General features: G+C 41.8%; 3 protein-coding genes across 4 annotated transcripts; 1 reads left to right on the forward strand and 2 right to left on the reverse strand.

Annotated features, from left to right (window-relative positions):
* Positions 1-795: 795 nt before the first annotated feature.
* Positions 796-3,271, reverse strand: LOC139203601 (multicilin-like). Its single transcript, XM_070833417.1, has 7 exons — positions 3,089-3,271; positions 2,939-3,011; positions 2,762-2,841; positions 2,245-2,305; positions 1,843-2,069; positions 1,337-1,447; positions 796-1,236 (listed from the first exon to the last, which is right to left on the reverse strand). The coding sequence occupies exons 1-7, from the start codon at positions 3,269-3,271 to the stop codon at positions 796-798; spliced, it is 1,176 nt and encodes a 391-aa protein (XP_070689518.1).
* Positions 3,272-4,565: 1,294 nt separating this feature from the next.
* LOC139203602 (cyclin-O) lies at positions 4,566-6,638 on the reverse strand. Its single transcript, XM_070833418.1, has 4 exons — positions 6,273-6,638; positions 5,259-5,444; positions 4,740-5,174; positions 4,566-4,670 (listed from the first exon to the last, which is right to left on the reverse strand). The coding sequence occupies exons 1-4, from the start codon at positions 6,636-6,638 to the stop codon at positions 4,566-4,568; spliced, it is 1,092 nt and encodes a 363-aa protein (XP_070689519.1).
* An 835-nt stretch (positions 6,639-7,473) lies between these two features.
* On the forward strand, positions 7,474-21,449 carry tut7 (terminal uridylyl transferase 7). Of its 2 annotated transcripts, none has more exons than XM_070833479.1 (29): positions 7,474-7,549; positions 8,494-8,959; positions 9,181-9,335; positions 9,492-9,608; positions 9,759-9,936; positions 10,070-10,158; positions 10,622-10,673; positions 10,797-10,866; positions 10,956-11,082; positions 11,226-11,345; positions 11,459-11,593; positions 12,192-12,369; positions 12,794-13,491; positions 13,708-13,858; positions 15,381-15,467; positions 15,610-15,710; positions 16,012-16,069; positions 16,488-16,591; positions 16,674-16,763; positions 16,855-16,968; positions 17,166-17,243; positions 17,353-17,530; positions 17,856-17,903; positions 18,036-18,127; positions 18,218-18,333; positions 18,449-18,663; positions 18,805-18,878; positions 19,007-19,073; positions 19,708-21,449. In XM_070833479.1, the coding sequence occupies exons 2-29, from the start codon at positions 8,512-8,514 to the stop codon at positions 19,764-19,766; spliced, it is 3,999 nt and encodes a 1,332-aa protein (XP_070689580.1). In that variant the 5' UTR covers positions 7,474-7,549; positions 8,494-8,511; the 3' UTR covers positions 19,767-21,449. The 2 variants fall into 2 exon arrangements, with proteins under 2 accessions (XP_070689580.1, XP_070689581.1); XM_070833480.1 differs by having other exon boundaries at positions 18,449-18,648.
* Positions 21,450-22,304: the final 855 nt, after the last annotated feature.

Raw genomic sequence — 22,304 nt, forward strand, 5'->3', positions numbered from 1 at the left:
CTCCTCAGGCTTTTCTTATCTAGGTTTTAAAAGAATAATCTATAAGAATTTTTTTAGAACAATGTGATGCTTATAATCTTTTTCCATTAGGGAAGACTGTTTGTACAGCTAAAGCATTTGACAGCATGGCTTAGAAGACCAACAAATCGTTCAAAACAATGTGTTTCAATTTCCAAAAATAAGGATATAAACAAGGATGTTGGCTGCAATGCATCATGAGTCTGCGCCCCTTTTCTCAGACCACACAGTCACTCAGACAGAGACAAAGGGGACGGAAGTCCTTGCGTCTTTAAGAAGGTCATGGGGTCACATTTGTTTCACTGCTCAAACAAGGAAAGTTCACATTGAACACAGTTTCTTTCCATTTGTTTAAATATCCCCTTCTTGCATTATAGAAATCTCACCAAATCAGCTTTATAAAACATGCATTTTTAATTTCCAAACTTAAAGTCATTTAAATTTCACAAATTTGACAAAACATGCTGTGAGGTGTAAAAATAAACATGACATTGCTCCATTGTTTGGCTAGATCCTTACATTTTGCGGCATGTAAACAGAAACACAATGAAAACAAAAGCTTGGGCAGTATTATTTCCTTTGTTAGGCACCACCTCTGACTGATTAGCTTACAAGCTACCTGAGGAAGACATTATTCAATCATTTACAGATATCACTATAGATTATCAGTTAAGCATTAAAAGTCACTGCCCACCCACACTTCCTTCCACTCTCGTGTAGACTAGACGTATGGCACTTTCAAATCACTAACTGGAAGCACATTTATTAGCCCTGGTTTCAGCTGTGGTTCGGAACCCAGCGAAAGCGATATCCTCCTTGCTGAGTCCTTGAGGTGAAGGCACGTCCATGAGGAAACACCTGAGTCTTTATGGTGCAGTGTTCTCTGATAGAAGTTCTGAATGATGAGACACTCTCTTCAGGCTCGGCTCCGTCTATTGTAGTGCTGCTGTCTTTGGAGATAGAGGTCTGTAGGCCTGAGAATGCACCGTACAGGCGCACAGTCTCTGATTCCTGCTGTGATCTTGTTCCAGCAGCAGCGCCGTGCAGGACAGCATTGCAGCGCGTGCTGACGTCCCTCAACATGTCCTCCACTGAGTCAGAGGACTCTGTTTCATATCCTTCATCCAGCCGCTGCCGCTTACAGGGACTCAGTGAGGTTTTCTCACCACAAGGCAACACTGGTTCTCCTACATTTGGGTCTGTGACTGTCATCAGTTTCTGAATGAAAAATGGTGGAATTACAAGATCAACAGACATAAAGATTAGACGTACTTCATGACAATACATGCATGAGAGTTAGTCTCAGTCATGTACTCACTTCAAGTACTGAAGCCAGGTGCTTTGCCCGGCTGGCCAGCTGCCTGAGGTGATGGTTTCTCTCTTGAAGGGAGTCGATCTGTCCCTGTTTTCTGTGGAGAGTCTCATGGTACTGCCGACACACAGAGATGAACATGTTCAGTCATGGCGGCATGAGGACACAGTGCTCAAACTGAGAGACCTTAACTTTACCTCTTTGTATGCATATGCTGTGTGAATATGTGTTACACCTACTTTTTCTATACATTTAACCATGAGAATTTTAGGTTTTACTAGTTTACAGAAACTCTCCAGTATGCACATTTTTAAATAAAACTGGGTTAAATAAAAAGATCTCTTTTGCTGTGTTAGAGACATAAAGCATTGACACAACAGAAGGACTATGACTGAGTGAGTAAATGACCAAAAGTGTTGATTAATTCATCAGAGTTCATTAGTGATTCCTTGTAAACCCTGGCTCTGAAGGATAAGCGGTATAGACAATGGATGGATGGATGGAAGATTTACCTGACTGTTGACTTCCAATGAGTCTCCCAACATCCTGCCTCGACACTGAGCAATGCCCTCCCATAGAGCACCGTCTTGGGCGAGTGAGTATTCTGCTTCTGTGGAGGATTGAACCTGACTGTACCCTGAAGACGAGTGCTGCTGAGGTGTGAGGAGAGGCATGACGCATCCCTGAAATGGCACCAGTTCAGCTGGAGACAGACTGCTCTCCAGAGTGGCAGGAGAATCTGACAGAGGAGGCAAACACGCAGTCAACATGTTTTAGTTTTGAGGATTTATTCAGTGCTAGATGATGATGATGATGATGATGATGGTGATGACAACAACAACATAGCACACAAAATTAATGCTCAGATGTAAATGGTGCATCTCACTAATAAAAAGAACGTTTGCTTTACTCACCTGCCATGAAATCCAACGCATAATCTCCAAAGTCTTGGTCATCTCCATCAGATTCATTCACCTGTGGACGAGTAAAGCAGCCGATTAAAAGACATATACGTATAAAAAAACCTAGTCGACAAAAGAAATCAACCTGCCCCAGACCTGAAAATCCCACCACGACCAAGCAGGGTGAAGTGGCTTTATGGCAGAACATGTCTTGGTGGCCATTTCAGTGAGAGTACCGTCGTGTAAACTGTTTAGAGCGCACGGTGAGCTGTGCCAAAAGAGGCAGCTTGTGGACAAAACTTGTGAGGTCCAGCCAATTAGCGGTAGCCTGCATGTCATGGGTAAACAGCGATCTCATTCGTGCAGAATTCCAGCACATCGTGTCAAACATTAACAGCCTGGCTGTGATGAAGGTCTGCCAACATGATATAACTCTCGGAAAGTGGGGGAATGCGTGGATTTACATGAAAAATCTGATGATTGACACGACACGTGAAACGTCTTTATAAAAATAAGACAGTTTCCTCACCTGAGAGCCGAGGGAGTCGCTCTCCCGTCGCACCACAGACGCGCAGTCCTCCAAATCATCCCATGCGATTGTTGAGAAAGCTGTAAAGCAAAAAATGTGTGACTCGTGACTCAATCCTTGACGTGTATTTATTCACACATACTGTCTTTACACGCATTGAGTCAGAGGTGCACATACCTTGTTCGATGATGCAGGGGAGCTCAACATACACGTTGACCGGGCTGCTGCTTCTGGGCACCAGCACTTTATCCTGCAGGTGGACAGTCTGTTAACGCTACTTGACAGAGCTGTATCACTTGTGTCATTGTGAAGAGGATCTTTTCATACCTTTCTGTTTATTGCAGCTCTCCTCATCCTCTCCCGTTGATCCATTTGGTTACGGCACACATCGCCAAACACAGCTCTGCCTCGTTGCATCTTCAACAGGTCAGATGTGGCTGCAGGACTAAAGGACCCTGGTTTGAATAAGAGCTGATATAGACGAAATTCTCCCGGCTTGTGTCTGTCCATGCCGCGGCCTCATAGTTTTGGCCCAATCAAATGCACTTACTTGGTCTCTAGGGAGTGACAGCGTCCTCGGAGATCAAATTGGTGCAGACTAACGGTTTTTCTGGCCTGAAGTGTTAAGTGGTACCGCGCATAACGGCGCCATTACAGCAGGTGCTCTCTGTATCAGACCCTCCGCCTGCAGCCAAATGTTCCCTTGCGCCCTGCTAGAGCCTGGCATGGCTTTTTCCAACTACGTCTGTTTTATAAAGTAACACACCTTAGCTTTTGTCTTCATAATTCATACATTTAAGCTATATTATTATCAATAATGCTTTATTTCATATGACCATATCACTCCGTGCGTAATTTCTGTCCAAATGCGTAAAATATCTACCCAAATTAGGTCATGGCCTGTTGCCACATTAGAAGCGAAGCGGAAAAGGAAGAGGGCAATTACAGCAGACAGCTCAGTAAACACTCGTGACAAATGCCTCTATTAGTAAACAAACAAGAGTGAGCCTAGTTGGTCCTTAACGCTGAATGTACCTGTGTGGTCGACACTGTGTCAGCAGGTCGAGATGAAACGCGTAATGGATTATCAGAGAAAGCCCCCTCAGTTGACCAGGCTGTGTTGGCACAGCTCTGTTTCAAATTGTGATGCAAGGGTAAATAAAGATGTGGGTAAACTGACCTTTAGGCAAACAGATACAAACCACAAAAATCACAGAGATAAGTATTTACTACGTCCATCATTTCTAAAGATGGCTGTGGACCTCACATTTAAGATTTATGTAGTTTTATTTAAGTCTAGGTGGTTGTCAAATCATTTGATTTCTTATTCATGTCATCCAGTGTCTTATATATCAAACATCAGCTAAGTTTGAATCGTGGCATCACATTTTATGATCCATTCAGATACCAACACAAGTTCATTTACTGATCGTTTATTTCAAAAATCAGTTAATTACAGCACATTTTTCCCAGGTCCTTCATTAAAAAGGTTGCAACAGTAACATAAACGTGCAGCAGGTCAGTGCATATACAATAAATACTGACTTTGATTTAGAATTAATTAGAATAAACAGAATATTTCGATATACTTAACTGATAAACAAAAACCCATTATTAATAAATAGAAAACAAGTATGTTTAATTGTGAAACATTCAGTAGGTGCAATCAACGGATTGTCTATGAGGTATACATGAGGTTTAGCAGACACAGAGGTGTCTGATCATCAACTGAAAATAACCTCAGGAATATAACCTGCAGTATGAAGGTGAATTTGGTATTTTGCTAACATCTGAATGGCTTATATCACATGGTAGACATCACTTCCAGCATCTCCTGGTTTAATGACACCAGCAGCTTCAGGTTTTCTTCGCATTCCTGGACCAGAGTGTGGCTGTAGCTCCCCTGACTCTCAGACAGGACGTGACCCTTCACCTCCAGAGAGTCGCCCTCAGATAATTGGGCAGAGGCTGGATGGACGCACAGTTCGTCAGCAAAGCGGCCCCACTGGTCTTCCTGTGACGGGACATCTGGATGCTCAACAAGTTCAGTTTTCAGTAACTCACTGGCGAGCTTCAGTGCACAGCCAGCAGTCAGAGATGGCGGGTATTTGTTGAAAGCGTAGTCTGCTAGACTCAACTCGCACACCTTTCGTGCGAGGTTGCTGCGCTGCCTGTTTCTCTTTGCATGTAGAGTCATTCCTGCAAACCTGTCACCACCTGTGCTCCCAGACACAAGCTGGGCAGCCTCAATGCGGTTGGTGTAATAGTCCAAGAAGAAGGCCAGGGTAGGTGCAGCGAGGCAGAAGTTGAGACGGAGGAGGATGAGACACTCCAGGTTACAGAGCTGCTCCTTAGTGAAGGCATCGCAGCAGAACGACAGGAGATGGCTGATCCGTGGTGAGCCCACTTCCACCTGGATGAGGTAACGCACACAAAGTCAGTGAGCTACGATGAGCGAAATATCTGTCTCAAGCGTTCATCACACTCAAAGACCCACCTGTTTACTGGCTAGGAGGAGTGTGGTGACTCCCAGTAGCTGGAAGCAGTCAGCAGCCACTGGTGTGGATGCCAGGAACCTGTCCATGATGTTCACGGCCAGGCAGCAGCACTCAAAGGACAGACGGAAGTGTTTGTGCAAAGGGATGAGCCAGCTGACGAGCTTACACCGAGCCTCTGAAGTCAACTGCAAATAAAACACCATTAATATAAACAACAGAGCAAAAGTAATACCTACTGTACCTATTTTTATGTTAATTTTCTCTCTATATAGGCCTTGATCTTTATATATCTTTAGTTTATTTTTCATATATATATCTTGTCTTTAACTCTGGTTAAACTCTGAGTGGTTGTCTGTCTGTCTGTCTGTCTGTCTGTGGTCAGCTGGGATAGGCTCCAGCTCCCCCCGCGACCCTGACGGATAAGCGGTATAGAAAATGGATGGATGGATGGATGGATATCTTGTCTTTATAGATCTTCCTGTAACACAGCGCTCAGCTAAAGAATTCCACACAAATGTACTTGTAACAACAAGTGACAATAAACCTCTTGAATTGCATTTTTATGGCAGGGAAACGGATATTTTCATGTCACTGATCCCTGAGTATTCATGTCACTGATCCCTCATGCATTCACCCTTCTTTAGTTTCACAATGGCAAGATTTTTGTGTCAGTTTCAGGGCAACATATGCAGAGACAGTGAGGGGTAGGTAGTGAAAACTATAGGATTAGTTATCAAAATGTCATCTATTGGAGTAATTTATGTCGAAAAAGATTACGAAACTATTGAATTATTCTGAAACATTGACCAAAAGGTAATGTTCATCAATAACATTAGAGATAAAAGTGAGCCATTATTTTGGATGACGTAATATTTTATGGAGATGCAGGTGTTGCTCCCTTAATTGGTGTAAAATCTGAAAAGTGGGTTAAATGTAGACTAATCTACCTAGAAAAACTGTGGTTTCCATGAATCTACCTGACCCATCACTGTGTAAAGTGTCTTATAGCCTACTTGTGGCTGGCGTGCCAAGCTTTTGCAGGGATGAAACTGCGCCTCTTTGTCCCTCTGGATCCTGTAGCCGATGTCTCCGTACTGGAGGTACCAGCTGCACAGCTGTCCTGCAGGAGGCTCGTCCGAGCAGAGCCGGGACACATCTATCCGCGCCGGGGATGAACCCGGGGAAGCTCCCAAGTCTTCCTCGAAGCCGGAGTCACTCAGCTTGGACATGAGTGTCTGCTTTCTGTGCCGGCCGGTGTGCCGCTGCTGCTGCTGCTGCTGCTGCTGCTGCTGCTGCACCGGTGTGAGCGCTTCTCCAGGAGAGGATTCGCCGGTCGTCCGTCTCCGTTTGTGAACCGTCTCGGAGCCAAATGACACCATGTCCGGAATCCCTCTGTGGAGCCCGTGTATGATCTGACTGAGGCCGGGTGTCACCCAGCAGCAGCCTCCTGGATGCCGGTTCAAAGAAGGGGAGGGGAGTTCCGCCTAGTGACGTCAGTTTCCCGGGGTCTTCCCCGCTCCTACAGCGCACCTTTCACCCGTCACCTGGGCAACCGAGGGCACACAATCACGTGTCGCCCCTTGCAGGTATTAATTACTCCAATTAGTTTCCCCTTGAGCCATATGTTACACCTTCTGGTGTCTGCATGCCTATGGCAGGACACGAAACAGTGACATAAATCTTTGTTAACAAAAACAATGTGAAACGTGATAAAAATGTGAGATGGAGTTCCACGTGTGATGAATTAAAATGTATTGTTTTAAGGGTATTATTATTGGGTGTATGATCATGGGTGTATCTGTATGTGTGTATATATGGAGGATGTTTATAGTGTATTTATGTCAATTGTCAAAGTGAATTTCCACGATGAGGGATTAATAAAGTTGATCTTATCTAATCATAATTGTTGTTGTTGTTGTTGTGCATAGTTAAGATACGCCTCAGAATATTATCGCATGGCAAACAGCAGTGTCAATGGGAGAAGACTTTGTCATTGTTTATCCACGAGAGAGCTCCAGTTTTAGCTTCAGAAGTTTTCCCTTTGGATTTCAAATTTCTACCATTGTACATAATAATATGTGAGTGATGTTTCATTGTGTTAAAATGATTTAGTATGGTTTTATAAATCGGGGGGCTCTCCTGTTTGTTTACGGAGGGCGGAACTTTAACGCTGACGACTACAAAACAGACAGGCCGGACGTCACCTCTCAAACTCCGGTACAAGACAAGCGATCATGCCCAGTCAGACCTGAACAAGCCTCCAAGTATGCCCTCTGTGCACCGACAAAAGGTATTTACGTGACTTTGATATTCTTCATGGATAACTACCGCTGACATTTTACTGATGTCTACCTTTACTGGAGCCTGAACAGCTTCACAGAAACTATAAAATAAACAGTACCGCTAGCTGTTGCTAGCTGGGTAGCTAGTTGTTAGGTGTCCTAGCTAGTAAGCTAAATAGCAGTAGCTAACAGAAACGTTAGCTGAGCTGGCGATTTTTGGCAAGCTAGCTGGCGTTTAATTTGGTGAACAACACGAATTTGTTGACGGTGTGTTCGCTACATGCCTGGGAAAGTTTTACGCCGTTAAATCGAGGAAGAGGAAGCAGTAAGGTTGAGTCAAATCAGGCTGCAGCAGCTAGTAAGCTAGCTTAAGGCTACGCTAACACCATGCCATAACAAGCTCCCTAAGTCAGCTCGGGTGGGTTAGTTGGATAACGTTACAGTTAACCAGGTAACTTGAGTTGTTTGTGCGTACACAGTCAACGTAAATAACCTATCGGTGATTTAAAAAAAAATATTGTCAGGCGTGGTTACCCAAATGTAACCGGTTGGTTTTAAACGGGGGTCAGACTTTCAGCTCACATGTCAACGTTTATAACCAATAAAGTCGGTTACCGGTTAACCAGAGCTTGCAGAGGTCAGACAGATGTGATACATGAGACCCAAGAGGCAAACTTATCGCTAGTTATCTGCTGAGCTCAAATTGTAGCTGTCCTCTATTCAACTGCAAAGGTTTGCAACTGTGTGGTCTGAATTACATGACAAGCTGTGAGCAGTAGCAGCCAATGAAAGTTTCTGCACAAAGGAAAACAAAGGCAACTAAAATGGCATGCTGCTGCTGTTGCTCCAGAAAGGACATCTGCAGAAGATCTTGTTGAGATTCAGTTTGTGTCAAGGATGTTTTGATTATATATAGACTATTACCATATTAGCTAAACATTTCACTCTGCAGTTTTAGCACAAGTGAACCATGGAAAACTCGGGCAGACCGTACCGTGCGAGGCAAGGTGGCTGGGAGAGGGGAACAACAGCAGCAGCAGCAGCAGCAGCAGCAGACAAGGCCGACAACTGGAGGATCCAGGACCAGAGCCGAGGACAGAACTTCAGATCAGAGGGAGGTCAGCATGGCAAGAGCCAGGGTGGGCCCTACCGGGCCAGTCCCAAGAAGGCAGGACTGGGGCCCATGAGCTACTCTCCTGGTGGTATCAGAGGTGGTCACAGCCCCTCGCAGAATGATGACCTCCGGTGGTTCTCGGGTCCTGAGAACAGCGGTGGGAGTCGAGAAGATAACTGGAGAGAGCGTTCGCAGCAGCAGCAGCAGCAGCAGCAGCACTGGAGGAGGAGCACCCAGGGAGAAGGTCCAAAAGAGGACTGGGAGCAGGGGAGGACAGAGGCCACTGATGATGCTCATAAATCAGGTGAGGACTTGAAATCAGACTCTGAGGAATGAGACTTTTACGATTATATGGCTGATCAGATCCTGATCACAGTGTTGCACTCTCTATCAAAATCTAGCTGGAGTTTGGTTGGAAGAAGCGGCTGCACTCCATTATCTATAACATAAACATTACTGATTAACTATATTTCACAAAACATGATAAGAATATTTTTTTGATGCGCGTACTTCTTCTTTCCAAAGGGAGAAGACGGAGAAACAGAAATCGAAACAAGAAGAAAGGTTTTGCTGAAGAGAACAGGGGCCTTGAGGAGCCCACACTCTCAGCCAAAGACCTGCGTAGCCTGCAGCAGGCAGAGAGGCGGCTGAACAGAGATGAGATCTACTGCTTGAAAAAGGTACAGACTCTGTGTGGTATCCCACATTCTCATAATTCTCATAATCATTTTTCAAGCATAAATGCCAAAAATTAGTTGTTTTGGGGTTCCCAAATGTGAGACTTGGGAACTTTTGTCTGATTTCTTACTTTCTTCCTTTTTTTTTAATTTGTTCAGAAGTCCCACAGCAACCCGGCTGCACTTTACACCTGCTCTCTGTGTGATATTCTCCTGGAATCTGTGTCTGATGCTCATCGACATATGAGAGACAAAAGGCACAAGAAGAAGGCCAGGGTAAGGCTTGTTCTCCAAATTGTCATTTATGTGATTACAGTAGATGTTTAACAGATGTAGATAGCTGCTGCTATACTGTCATTGTGCAGTACTCAACCTCATGCATTAAAAACCTGGGATGAACCCGTGCCTCTCTGCTCTTGTTCACAGGAGAGGCAGGAGCAGGTGATGTTGACTGAGATCCTGCCTCCTGGTCCAGAGCAGATCAGCGCAGTGAGCGCTGCACTAGAGGCTGTTGTCCAAGAACATGGGATGAATGACGAGGATGTTGAGAAGAGACAAAGTGTTGTCTCCATCATGCAAGACCTCCTCTTGTCCGTCCTGCCTGGTAAGTCACCTGTGGGCAAAATATTTGTTTGTTGACCGAGTCATGACCTAACAACAGTCCACTATTCTGTGAGGTATGTTTTCAAAAATTTGGATTTTAATTACATTATTCCGTCTCCTTATCTCATCTGCAGAGGTCAGGCTCAGGCTATATGGATCATCTTGCACAAAGTTTGGATTTAAGGGTTCTGATGTCAACATTGACATTCAGTATCCTCCTCATGTGAGTAGCCCAGTGTGAGTTTGATGGTGTGAATAGTGTTTCGTTTTTTGTTTTACAGTGTTTTTAATTAAGTTTTCTCACCACAAAACACTCCCACACCTTTCAGAAAAAAGATGCAACATAAACATTTATGCAGACATGCAGATCATAATGTTACAAGACTCAGGTAACAGTGCAGTTCAGGTTTATGAGATGTTGCATAAAATAACATCTTTGAGGTTCAGGATGATTCATTTTTGTGTTGTATATTCAGAATAAATCAGCTCCAGTATGACTTCATGGAGACACTTGTGACATTATGGCTGGCAAGATATTTCCATCTCTATTATTCTGCATTCATTATACTGTATACTCTAAAATCGATTCTTTCGTGGATGTCATGTTTGCAGGACACTTGACATTCATGTCCTTTTTGTATTGTATTTATGTTGTATAAAGGCTTTGAAATGGAATGTATTCACAGATGCATCAGCCAGACGTCTTGTTGTTGGTCAAGGACAGCCTCTCTGTGAGCCGTGAGTCACCTCTTATTCATTTAACAGCAAGTTGTTGTTTTTTTCCTGGTTAGGAAAGTCATTGGAAAGTCAGCCACAAAGAAGTTTTAAATTGGTTTTAAACGCATCTTGTTGTGTCCTCAGCTCTCTTCATTGATCTGGAAGCTGATTTTCATGCCAGGGTGCCTGTGGTCATCTGCAAAGAGGAAAAGAGGCGAGTATCTCCGACTGTTGTTTACAGTTATAAGTTATGAATCAAACTCTGTGATTTAGAGAAAGTTAAACTGTTATTTCTCCCAACAGTGGCCTGATCTGTAAAGTCAGTGCAGGGAATGAAAACGCATTCCAGACCACCTCGTATCTTTCTGCTCTGTCCAGTCGGGAGCCTCTCCTCCTCCCACTGGTTTTGGGCCTCAGACGCTGGGCCCGGGTATGTTTCCAGTTCAGAGATCCTAAACTGTTGCTCAAATTCACCAGGCAACTAGAAAAGGGCCTCAATAAGCCTACTTTTTTTTTTTTTGGTAAAATGTCAGGTTTTATTTTTAACATGCGTTATTCCTGCTTTTGGCTTAGATCTGCGACATCGACTGTGCAGAGGAAGGTGGGCTGCCACCGTACGTCTTTTCCCTCATGGTTATCTACTTCTTACAGCAGCGCAAAGAGTCTCTCTTGCCTACGTACCTGAAACAAGAGGTGTGTGTTTCTTCTCATCTTGAGCCTGAAATGAAATGTACAGTATTAATTTTATTACTGGCCATTGACAGTTATTTTCAATTGAAACTAATTTAATCTCCTTTTGTCTTCAGATTAAGGTGTTTTCACTCAGCAGGCTTTCAGACTTCAATCTCACGCATGTAGAAGATGGATATTTACACTGGGCTTACACCCCTTCCTCCAAAGAATCAACACAGTCAGCAGAAGGCTCCTCTATAAAGGGAAAGGTAATCATGAAGACGCTAATGTGGGCTTTTTTTGTTTGTAATGAATGTGCCGTTTCTAGATCAGATGCACGGAACTAGAGGTTCTTGCAGGTCTACCCAAAGGATCCATGGCCCAACTCAAGACCCATAGGGGTTTGAGTCCACATTATACCACGGTCAACCAGGTCAGGTCCTGCTTCATTAAAGTGGGTCCGGGTTTGTTATCACTGTGTAACACCTGACATTCGGGTAAATAAGCGGTACCAGTCAAAGGCTGGGGCACACCTTTTCATCTATTATTTTCATCTTTTCTTTGTTTTGATTATTTTCTAGATTGTAGATTAAGATTGAAGATATCAAAACTATGAAGGAACACATATGGAATTATTTAATAAATGAAAAGTTTATTCTAGTCAGAGTTCATAGATTTGACATGTTTCATCTCTCAAAACACAGAAAATAGTTCTTTAAGCAAAGATTGATCGTATTGATGTTAAATCAGGGGAAAGGAAAAAATGTGTGTATGGTTTAAAAGAAATGAGGCATGAAGAATACTGTCCTTTAGTCCACTATGGTAACCAGTACCTCCATTTGTGCTGCCTGATGTGTTTACTTGCAGGTTCCGCTGGTGTTTCAGAGCGCTCACCCATCTGTGGAAGTTGGACTTCTCTGGGTTGAAATGCTCCGCTTCTACTCGCTGGAGTTCAACATGTCTGACAATGTGATCTGTGTGCGGACCAGCGTTGTCCTGTCCCGAGAGATGAAAGACTGGCCGAAGAAACGCATCGCTGTGGAGGGTCAGAAGCTTTCTCATTTGTAGTGTCAATTTCAAAGTTTTGTTCAAGTGCTTTAGTGTACTAGAAAAATCACACGGATACTTTAATGTATTGATGCTTTTGTATGTGAAATGGGTCACGGGAAAGTTCAATTCTGTTGTCACGTATTCTTGATTAGGGTTGTTTTTAGTGGGAAGCTAGTGAACCTAAGCTAATGCCCAGGTTGAATCAAACAAGCACCAATGAAATGAAATGTCATTTGAGAGGTCGAATGATTTTATTAGCTGTATTGAGAGTTTACTGATGCTGCTGAAAACCTCCAAATGCATCCCAACCCTAGATTTGTTTGCATAAATGATGAACATAATCCCATTTCTGTTGAATACGCAAAGAGATCATTCTTAGATGGTTTAACTCTAACAAATGTCACCGTTTCTGTGTTCAGATCCATTTTCTGTTAAGAGAAATGTGGCCCGCACGGTGAACAGCCAGCAAATGTACGAGTACATCATCCACTGCCTCAAAACCACATACAAGTACTTTGCACTGCCACTCAACGCGCAGGCTGCTGGTCACAAGACACAGGCACAGCGTGGGCCGATTCAAGGGGCAAATGCCAAGGGTCTGAACGAAGAGATTGTAACAGATTTCAGTCAGCTCAGTGTTCGGTCACGACGTGGGAACCAACCTAAAGCTGTAGAAAATGGTCCCGACTCAGACTGCATAATTGAAGAAGAGGAGGAAGTTGAAGAATATAGTGACTCGGATGAAGAGAGAGAGAAGGAAAAGGTGGACCTGGGCAAAAGCAGTCTCTCTGAGGACGAGGAGGATGAGGATGTGGATATTGATGTGGACACGCATAACAGACCCCACTTGGACAGCTTCACCACAGAGGACGAGGAGATTTTCCCAGTGGACGAGATCTCAGGGGAGGAGCTTTTGTCCGACGAGGAAGGCCCGGATTTGGACACACCTGGTTCATTGGATGAGGATGAGGAGGATGAGGAGGTGGAGTTGGCCCCTGTCACTCTCTCACCTCCACATTTAGAGGACACACTTGCAAATGAGAGCCCAGAAAATAAAAGCCAAAAACAGAAGAAAAAGTCTTATGAGTTCACCAGGCAGGTTTTTACTAGAGGCAAGGTATGTGCTTTTCATAAATGGTGTACTTTAAGTGAAAACACACGAAGCTGCAAAGTTCTTAACTTTAAACAAAAACAAATGACAAATTTCAAATGTAAGTGAGCATTTTAAAGCTCTGTTGTTATGATTTGGGTTTTGGGTAACTGGAAGTTCAACCTTACAAGAAATTGTGGCACGTAGCTTATGTGTATCATCTGATTTCAATCTCTTTCTCAGTCACACATGGTTGTGTGCAGCTTGTGCAAGCGTGACGGCCATCTGAAGAAAGACTGTCCGGAAGATTTCAAGAAAGTCCAGCTGGATCCTCTGCCCCCAATAACACCAGAGTTTCTCAGTGTCCTTAACAAAGTCTGTGAACAGTGCTACAGTGAGTATTCTGTGACTGCAGTGTTTTGGGTCATGTCAGCGCATTCGTTTTTTTCGATGAAGGACAGGCAACTTCTCTCATTTAAGGTGTTTTATTTTCTGTGTGAATAAGTATTGAGCTTGATCAAGGACTCAGTCTGAGCTCTGAAAACCACAGTCAGCAAGCTGTTAGTCTGCAGCCAACAGGTCACAGAGTGAGCCCCGAAACACATGTGCAGTAACAGTATATACATTCCAGCAAGAATACAATTATTTTTGATTGGTTGTCTAGTTGGGGAGTAACCGCGGTTTAGACTTGGCCCTCCCTTCGTTGGTGCACAGGCTGGTCCCAGCCTCTTGGCATCACGACCTTGACCAGTAGCCGAACCTGTAAACGAAGTGTCCTCCCTAATGATCTTTCCCTATCATGTGGGAGCTTCTTTACAATGGAGTCTTTCTGAGAGCATCCTCCCCTGCCTGCTATCTTATCCTCCCGTTACAATCACGTCCTTCCACCAACCTTGCCCTTGGAGCTCCCAGTATATGGTGCGAGATGTAGTTTATGAGGTGTGTATTGTAGTGCATGTAAGCGTGCTTGTGCTTTCCTGCCTGTGGCGGTGCATTGCATTAATAAGTCTCTCCCTGCTGATAAACATAGAGCATACATTGTCAGTAAGAACTGAGCTTCCAATGTCAGCAACACAAATGATTCTAATGGTTGGTTATATAGTGTTATGAGTTCACTCACAGGTCATTTAGTTAGTTCAAATAAAGGTTATACAGTTTGTGGTAACGTTAATCAATACATTAATAGTGTTAATTCAAATCCAGTGTTCTGTAATTGGTTATATATGATGTTGTTAGTACTTACTCTGTTACATATATATTTAGCACAGTTAGTACAAATTTGAGGCTCAGTATTGTATAATTGGCCTTTTATAAGTAGTGATCAGAAGTAATAATAAAATTCCCCACTGTCATATGCCACATAGCTCTATCCTGCTAGCATCAAATTTAAGATGATTTAATTAAGAGCTGTTGGAAAAGCACAAATGGATGCGCAAGTAAAATAACTTTTTGGTCTTTTTTTCTTTTTATACTGAATGCTTTGATTAAAATAAGCCTGGGGCTCAATCAACAGCATTTTCATATTCTTATCCTAAATCTTTTTTTTTTTTTTTTTTTTTTTTTTTTTTTCCTGTGAGTGGTTTGTGGTTTGATCATTTGAGTGCTTCAAATTATATTCAGCAAATTCTCTTAATTGCACAACCTTGGTGTCAATTGCTCGTTTCAGCTTGATTAATACCACCTGGTCATGAGTAGGTGTGCATTTCTGAGGTTTAATCAGTACCATTAACTACACCCTCAACTTTCTATATGAGGCTAAAAATGTTTCTGTTGAGTTAAAAAAAAAATAATAATAATAATTCTTGCATGAGGGCCACTGTGAACTAAATATCTTGAGCTAATGTAGGTTTTAAACTCAGTTGCTTTCATGCCAGGTCAGATTATTTTCTCACATGTGGCGTCTATTTCCTTTTCAGCCGACTTCGCCCCAGATGACCTGGAAGTGGGTGTAAGAGAGCACATCCTTCAAGACCTGGAGACCTTTGTCAGACGACAGTTTGCTGGTGAAGTAAACCACCATTTTCACCATCTTTTAGTTTTTCCAAACTAGCATAATAGTGCATCTTTATTCCATTAACCACTAAGATGCTAGAAAAGGGTGTATGTCTATGATGAAACTGACATGTCATGTTTTTTGGTGGACAGGAGCTCGGCTACAACTATTTGGGTCATCCAAAAATGGCTTTGGCTTCAGGCAGAGTGACCTAGACATCTGTATGGTGCTGGAGGGGCAGGACACCATAGATGTAGGTTATTTCTTTATCTTACTGCAAGTTTTATTTGTTTGATTATCTGTAATTGTGATCAGGTACGCTTGAGCATTTTTGTAAGCTTTTAAGTCTGGCTACATGACTCAAACTCCTATTTCAGAAATTTCTAGTCGTTTAATTTATTGATGGAGGGCAACAGGCGATTTATTTGTTGGTACGGTCTCCGTTTCTGCCCCAATCACAGGATTAAGTACAATTTTGTGGTATTTATCAGCGTGATTCATTCTAAACTGTAATGCATAAAATATAACTAACTGTAAATTAATTTCTTCTACAGGATGTCGACTGCATTAATATAATTGAAAGCTTGGCAAGACTGCTGAGAAAACACCCAGGTTAGTACTATGTTTTATTTATGTAGCCTGATTTGCTGCACTGGTTGTAAAGTGCTTTGATGCATTTCAGCCCCGTCTACCCTCTGACTCTCAGTTCAGAGAAGGAAAAACTCCAAAAAACTTGTTCTCTTAGGTTTAAATAACCAATTTTAGCTGATGGTAAAAACTGGAAATTTGGCATTCATGTACTTCCAGTAACACTCAAACTATTATTGCTTTATATACATTAAGAACCTCCTTAGTTTGCAGCCATTCAATTTGTTTCCATTTGGAGGTAATAGTAAGAGGCTATTTTCAGAAAAGCTAATGGTCATACAATAGCTTGTCCCATAATTTGATAAATTGCCCTTAAAAGTAAGGTGTATATTGAAAAAGCACAACACAAAATGCCAATGCACCCCTTTTTACCTGTCACCAGGTCTGAAGAACATCCTGCCCATCACCACAGCAAAAGTACCCATCGTGAAGTTCTACCATGTTCGCACTGGCCTGGAGGGAGACATTAGCCTCTACAACACACTGGTAGAGCTCTCTGCCCCACCTTGTGTTTTTTCTTTCCTTGATGCATTTTGTCTCTATTGAGTAACTTCTATTTTCTTTTTAGGCCCTGCACAACACACACCTGCTAGCTTCATATGCTGCCATTGACAGGAGAGTGAAGATCCTCTGTTATGTCATGAAGGTTTTTGCTAAGGTAAGGATCAGAGGTGTTATTGTATGTCTCCAGTGTTACATGTTGTATCCCATTACTGTATTAACGTATAATTATTTTTGTCCCATTACAGATGTGTGACATTGGGGATGCTTCACGCGGCAGCCTCTCGTCTTACGCTTACACCCTCATGGTGCTGTTCTTTCTCCAGCAGAGAAACCCACCAATTATCCCTGTGCTGCAAGAGGTACAATGACATGTTTGTAATAAATGCATAATAATGATGATAATAGTTGGTTCAAATGTTTATTCTTTTCATTCAAATTTTAGTTTTCCACATTTGGCATTTAAGAACAACCCCTTATACAACATTAAATTATCAAGTATACAAATGTGGAGTATGATATGTTAATATTTCCATGAACTCTGAACTGTTTTTCACAGATTTATGATGGAAAGAAGAAGCCTGAAGTGCTAGTCGATGGCTGGAATGTGTACTTCTTTGATGATTTAAAAACACTAGTGAGTAATTGTATTCTTACATATTCTGTGTCAAAGACCCTGTAAACATCTTGGCGACTCTGCATGTCACCGCGTGTCTTATTACACACATCCTCTTCTTCCTCTGCAGCCCAGTCGCTGGCCACAGTATGGGACGAACACAGAGACGGTGGGGGAGCTGTGGCTCGGCCTGCTCCGCTTTTATACCGAGGACTTTGACTTCAGAGAGCACGTTGTCTGCATCCGTCAGCACGGCCGCCTCACCACCTTCAACAAGCAGTGGACGTCCAAATACATTGTCATTGAAGGTCAGCTTGTCCGACCAACTCGGGGTCCAGACTTCTGCAATATTAAGATAAATGGATAATATAAAGCACAGTATTATTCCACAAGGTAGATTAACACACAGTGGTGTCTTGTTGTGTCACCTATCCTCCGACACAGGCTGAGATTATTGTTTTGGCGCTTATTGTTCTGACATGCTGGTCTCCATTAACTTCATTAAAACCATATCGCTATTGATCAGCATTATTAGATATTTTCTGAGTTAAGATGATTTTTTTTTTTTATTGCTGTTTTGGGAATATTTTCCTCTTTAATTCTGTTGCGTTCTCTCCTCTGTTCATATTACAGATCCGTTCGACCTGAATCATAATCTCGGTGCTGGCCTGTCCAGGAAAAGTACGACCATTTCTGTGGTTCTGTCTGTCTTCTGTTGTATCATTGCCTTTGTCCTGCTGTCTTTCTCCTTATTTTGCTGTTTTTTTTCTAATATTTTGTTGTCTTCTCATATCTTTTTTTCGGTCAAAACAGTGACTAACTTCATCATGAAGGCTTTCATCAACGGTAGAACAGTGTTCGGCACACCGGTCAAAGCATTTCCTCCTGTGTATCCCAGTCAGATGGTCAGTATTTTCAGTCTCAACACTGCATTTGCACAATTGTGGTGGAAATATCTAAACATTGAAATTGTGACGTGTCTTCATCTGTCTCAGGAGTATTTCTTTGATCCTGAAGTCCTCACCGAGGGAGAAGTGGCTCCTAATGACCGCTGCTGCCGCATCTGTGGCAAGATCGGCCACTTCATGAAAGACTGCCCCATGCGTAAGAAGTAGGTATAATCACGAACATGCCTTAGTTTATCACAGTGTTTACTCCGGATGGATCTCCATCTCCATCATGTGTCAAGCTACGTTTGGATTATACTGTGAATACTTTTGCCTAAGGTCCAGGCATAAAAGGGACTCGGAGAAGAGGCCAGAGCACCTGCGAGACAAAATGGATACAGCAGAGGACGGCAAAGATCAGGTCAGACATAAGAGTGAGCACTGGAGGAAAAGGGATGCACTGGAGATGCGCTGCTGCTACCTGTGTGGATCAAGTGCCCACATCAAGAAGGACTGCCAGCTGTACAGAAGCCCTGCAGGTTCGCACAGTTTAGGTTTTTTTTACTGTTCTTTCCAAAATAAATTCTTAACTGCCATTTTTATTTTCATATTTACTTTCTATCTCATTCAAAATATAAAATTAAAAAAAATTATGCATTGATGTTGTTCAATTTTTATTCTTTATCATTCGGCAGGTAATGTGAAGATGGAAAGCTTTTCTTCAACCTCCTCAGCCCACTTGAGGAATTTGAGGGAAAAGGAGAGACAGGTATGATTTCAGTTTTGTGACAGTCAGTATGAAATGTTGCTGCTAAAATGAGCCATGAAAACTGTTACACCTTTGCCCCTGTTTCGCTTCCTTTTTTTTTTTTTTTTTTTTTTTTTTTCTCCCCCCAGAGTTCACCCATACAAGAGGAGAAGAAGAAGAGAAAACAACAAAATGTGATATTAAGTCCACAGGCAGGTATGAAAACTTCCTGATTCATATGAAAATCCTTCAGCACTGTCATCATAAAAGCGTTATCGCCTGATCGGCAGTTACTAAGTATACTTAAATGAACCGTTAACTGATGTTAAAAATGTATTCATATTTGATTAATTCCTGAAATATATATGAAGTAATTTAAAACACTTCTCATGAAAAACATTTTTCCCATTGAGAACGTAGGTTTCTCTTCAGCGTACATTATTAGCCCATTTATGAATTATTTTTCCTTTTTTATATGACCAAACAACTTATTTGAACCAAGAATATGTTTAGAGAAGGAGAGAAGATGATCGATACAGTTTCTACAGAAGAATTATTATTATGATGTCTTGTTTTAGGGCTGGTCAGGAGAGAGAATAAGGGCAATGATTGTTTGCAGCAGGTTGAGGTTCATCCATCTTTTTCTGGCAGGCTGATGTTTTGTCTAAAACTTAGCATTTTGCTCGTGTTTTTATCTGTTCTCTATACAGTCAAAGTACATATTCTGTGAGTGTAAAATGAAATAATTTTGTGCAAATAAAGCAGGAAATTACAGTGGTCACTTTATCAGGATGAGGTTAAAAGTATGTTCTGGAATAATTTGTGACTATTGCATTGTGGTTTGTTTCAGGTAGTTTAGCCTGCCGAAATATGGGTCGCTCTGGTCACAGGAAGAGCCCAGTGGAGTGAGAAGCAGCTGTAGCTACACAAACCATGCGGTTCTACTCTTGTCCAGGCAGGCAGCAACCCAAAGTCCAGAGATCCTTAAATCGGAATGGGACTGTTAGGCCGATGGAGGCCCGTTAAAAGCCAAAGCCAGGACGCCTTGACTTGAAGCCAAATAGGGCCTTTTTATATGTGGTGTTGTCTTTTTTTTTTTTTTTTTCCTCCCCCTAAAGCTCTCCTCTTCAGGAGCTTTTTAAAGCTTTCATTTTAACAAGACAAGCCATTATGCATGTACCTCATGTCTTTGTTTACCTACACTGCCAGTCAAGTTTTTTTAAAAGCTCATTACATTGCAAGCAATGTCGTTGTAGATTTTGTGTGAAATCTCTTAAATTTGGGAGTGTCTGTTACATGACTAACAGTAAATTACTTCAATCTTGATCATCATAATGTATATTTTTGCTGACAACATACTATACTCTGTATTTGTCTTATACTTGATGCCACACATTTGGCACTTTGGCTCATTTGTCCTCACAGACATGTAAGACTAAGTGTTTGCAAACTCCGCTGCAGCTGTAAGACATTGACATGGTGATGTGGTTCTGTTGTCTCCTACTTAAAGTGACTTGAGGTCTGTTAAAGTCATCCAAATCAAGGCCATTTTAAATTAAACCAAAAAGTCACTCATCAGTTCAATTATTGCTTATTTTATAACAAGGTTTTTAGGCTGAATTTTCACTTATGTTTCTTGAGATTTTACCCCCCAAAAAATACAATGTAGGTTGTTCAGAAACTTTTGAATGGCAGTGTACCTCTCGTAATGGCCAGGATCTTCTTATTTTATTATTATTTTTTTAAATCAAGTTTCTTTTAAAGCCTGTTTAATTTGCCCTCTGCACTGACGTCCATCTCTTTCAGCGTTGAAAGCATCTCTACCTACAGTATGTCTCTGTGTTTGTGTGTCTCTGCGTTAGAGAAACCACCAGATATTTTTTCAGGATCATGGCCTTATTTTTTTTGAGGCCACTGATCCACCCTTATTTCATGGACACATACCGCCCCTCAACAACGGTAGGACTGTAAAACCACTTACACTGCTAACCCTGGCCTGTATCCGTCTCCACACATGCAAGGAAGTGCTGTAACTATGGTGCAAGAGCATATAGTTGAGAAAGTTGGGCAAGTTTCATGCTTAAACTCAGTGGTAAGTTTATGAAAAACCAATCAACTGGTGCAGCTGATTATGTATACAGCAGCAAACAATGATCACTTGCTCCTAAACTAGAGGTAATCTCAGTTTGTTAAGTGGAGAAATAAATGTATTTATTTGCCACAAAGGCTTCCTTTTGTTGTAATGGTGCCACAGATTGGTAGCTGCACTGTGAGGGTCCACGCCCTTTTATTATGTTGCTGCTAGTTTTTGTCTCAAAGACCTGCTAATCATTCAGCTTCGAATATGGACCGTCTGGCTTTATTGTTGTCCTAATATGGCTGCATTTTATTAAGAATATGTGTTGTTGATGGTATCATTATCAAATTCTCATTTTAAAGTAGCTTTGTTTTAATGCCAGCCTTATTGCATTTCTTTTGTTAGACTCAAATGGAAGGTTTAATTTGTTAAGAAACCCCAATCCTGCCAGGAAAGGTTGGCCCGCAATCAATTTTGTGTCTCAAAGAATTCATTAAACTCTAATCAAATCCCAATGTGTCATGTCTTTTTTTTTTTTTTTAGAAGAAGAAGAATGCACATTATAGATGTCTAATTGCATCTATTAAACCCCTACATTTACCAAGGAATATTGCAGTTTCTCAATTTACATTTACATTTTACAAAATTAAATACTGCAGGACCCATGGGTGAGACTGGAAATTGTTGCCATCTTAGGAGGTATCAATGATGTGTGGCTCCTATGATAAAATGAACAAAGATGATATTATGGATGGATGGTTAACTTACATTTAAACTTAAATGTTAACAAAATGTAAAATGTTTTCCCTCTTTGTTTTTGTTTAAAGCATATTAACTATTATAACACCCAACAATTGCACTATTAATGTAATATTTTTCAAGAAACTGTGATTATACAAGTAATCATTTGACTATTCACTTGAAGATGGTGAAGTTAGTATGCCCTGGTCATTGGGTGTTGTGTTTTTACTAACAACTGCACAGTACTGCAGAAAATAAGGCACAATAGAGTGTGAAAGTTCATTATTGACCCTGGAAACAGGTCTGACCAACATAGCTGACAGGTGTGTTTGAAAGTGCTGGAAAAAGCTGGTCAGTTAGAATCTTTTTTTTTTTTCTTTCAAAAATATACATTAGACAAGACTAATGAAAATAAAACAATCCTCCCATGATTATTCTCACAGACAGATAAATTATTTACTGAAAAATTTTCAAATGTAATATTTCAATAGATTACACAATAGAAGCTGATGTTCGTCTTTTATCCGTGAGCCTATTGGCTATCATGCGCGTTCGTCATACATATTAGCCAATCACTGAAGGTTTTGCCTATTTGGGGGCGGCTACCGTTTTATGCGCTTGCGCAGTTT

Source organism: Pempheris klunzingeri, chromosome 7 (genome assembly GCF_042242105.1).
Source record: "Pempheris klunzingeri isolate RE-2024b chromosome 7, fPemKlu1.hap1, whole genome shotgun sequence".
NCBI lineage: Eukaryota > Metazoa > Chordata > Actinopteri > Acropomatiformes > Pempheridae > Pempheris > Pempheris klunzingeri.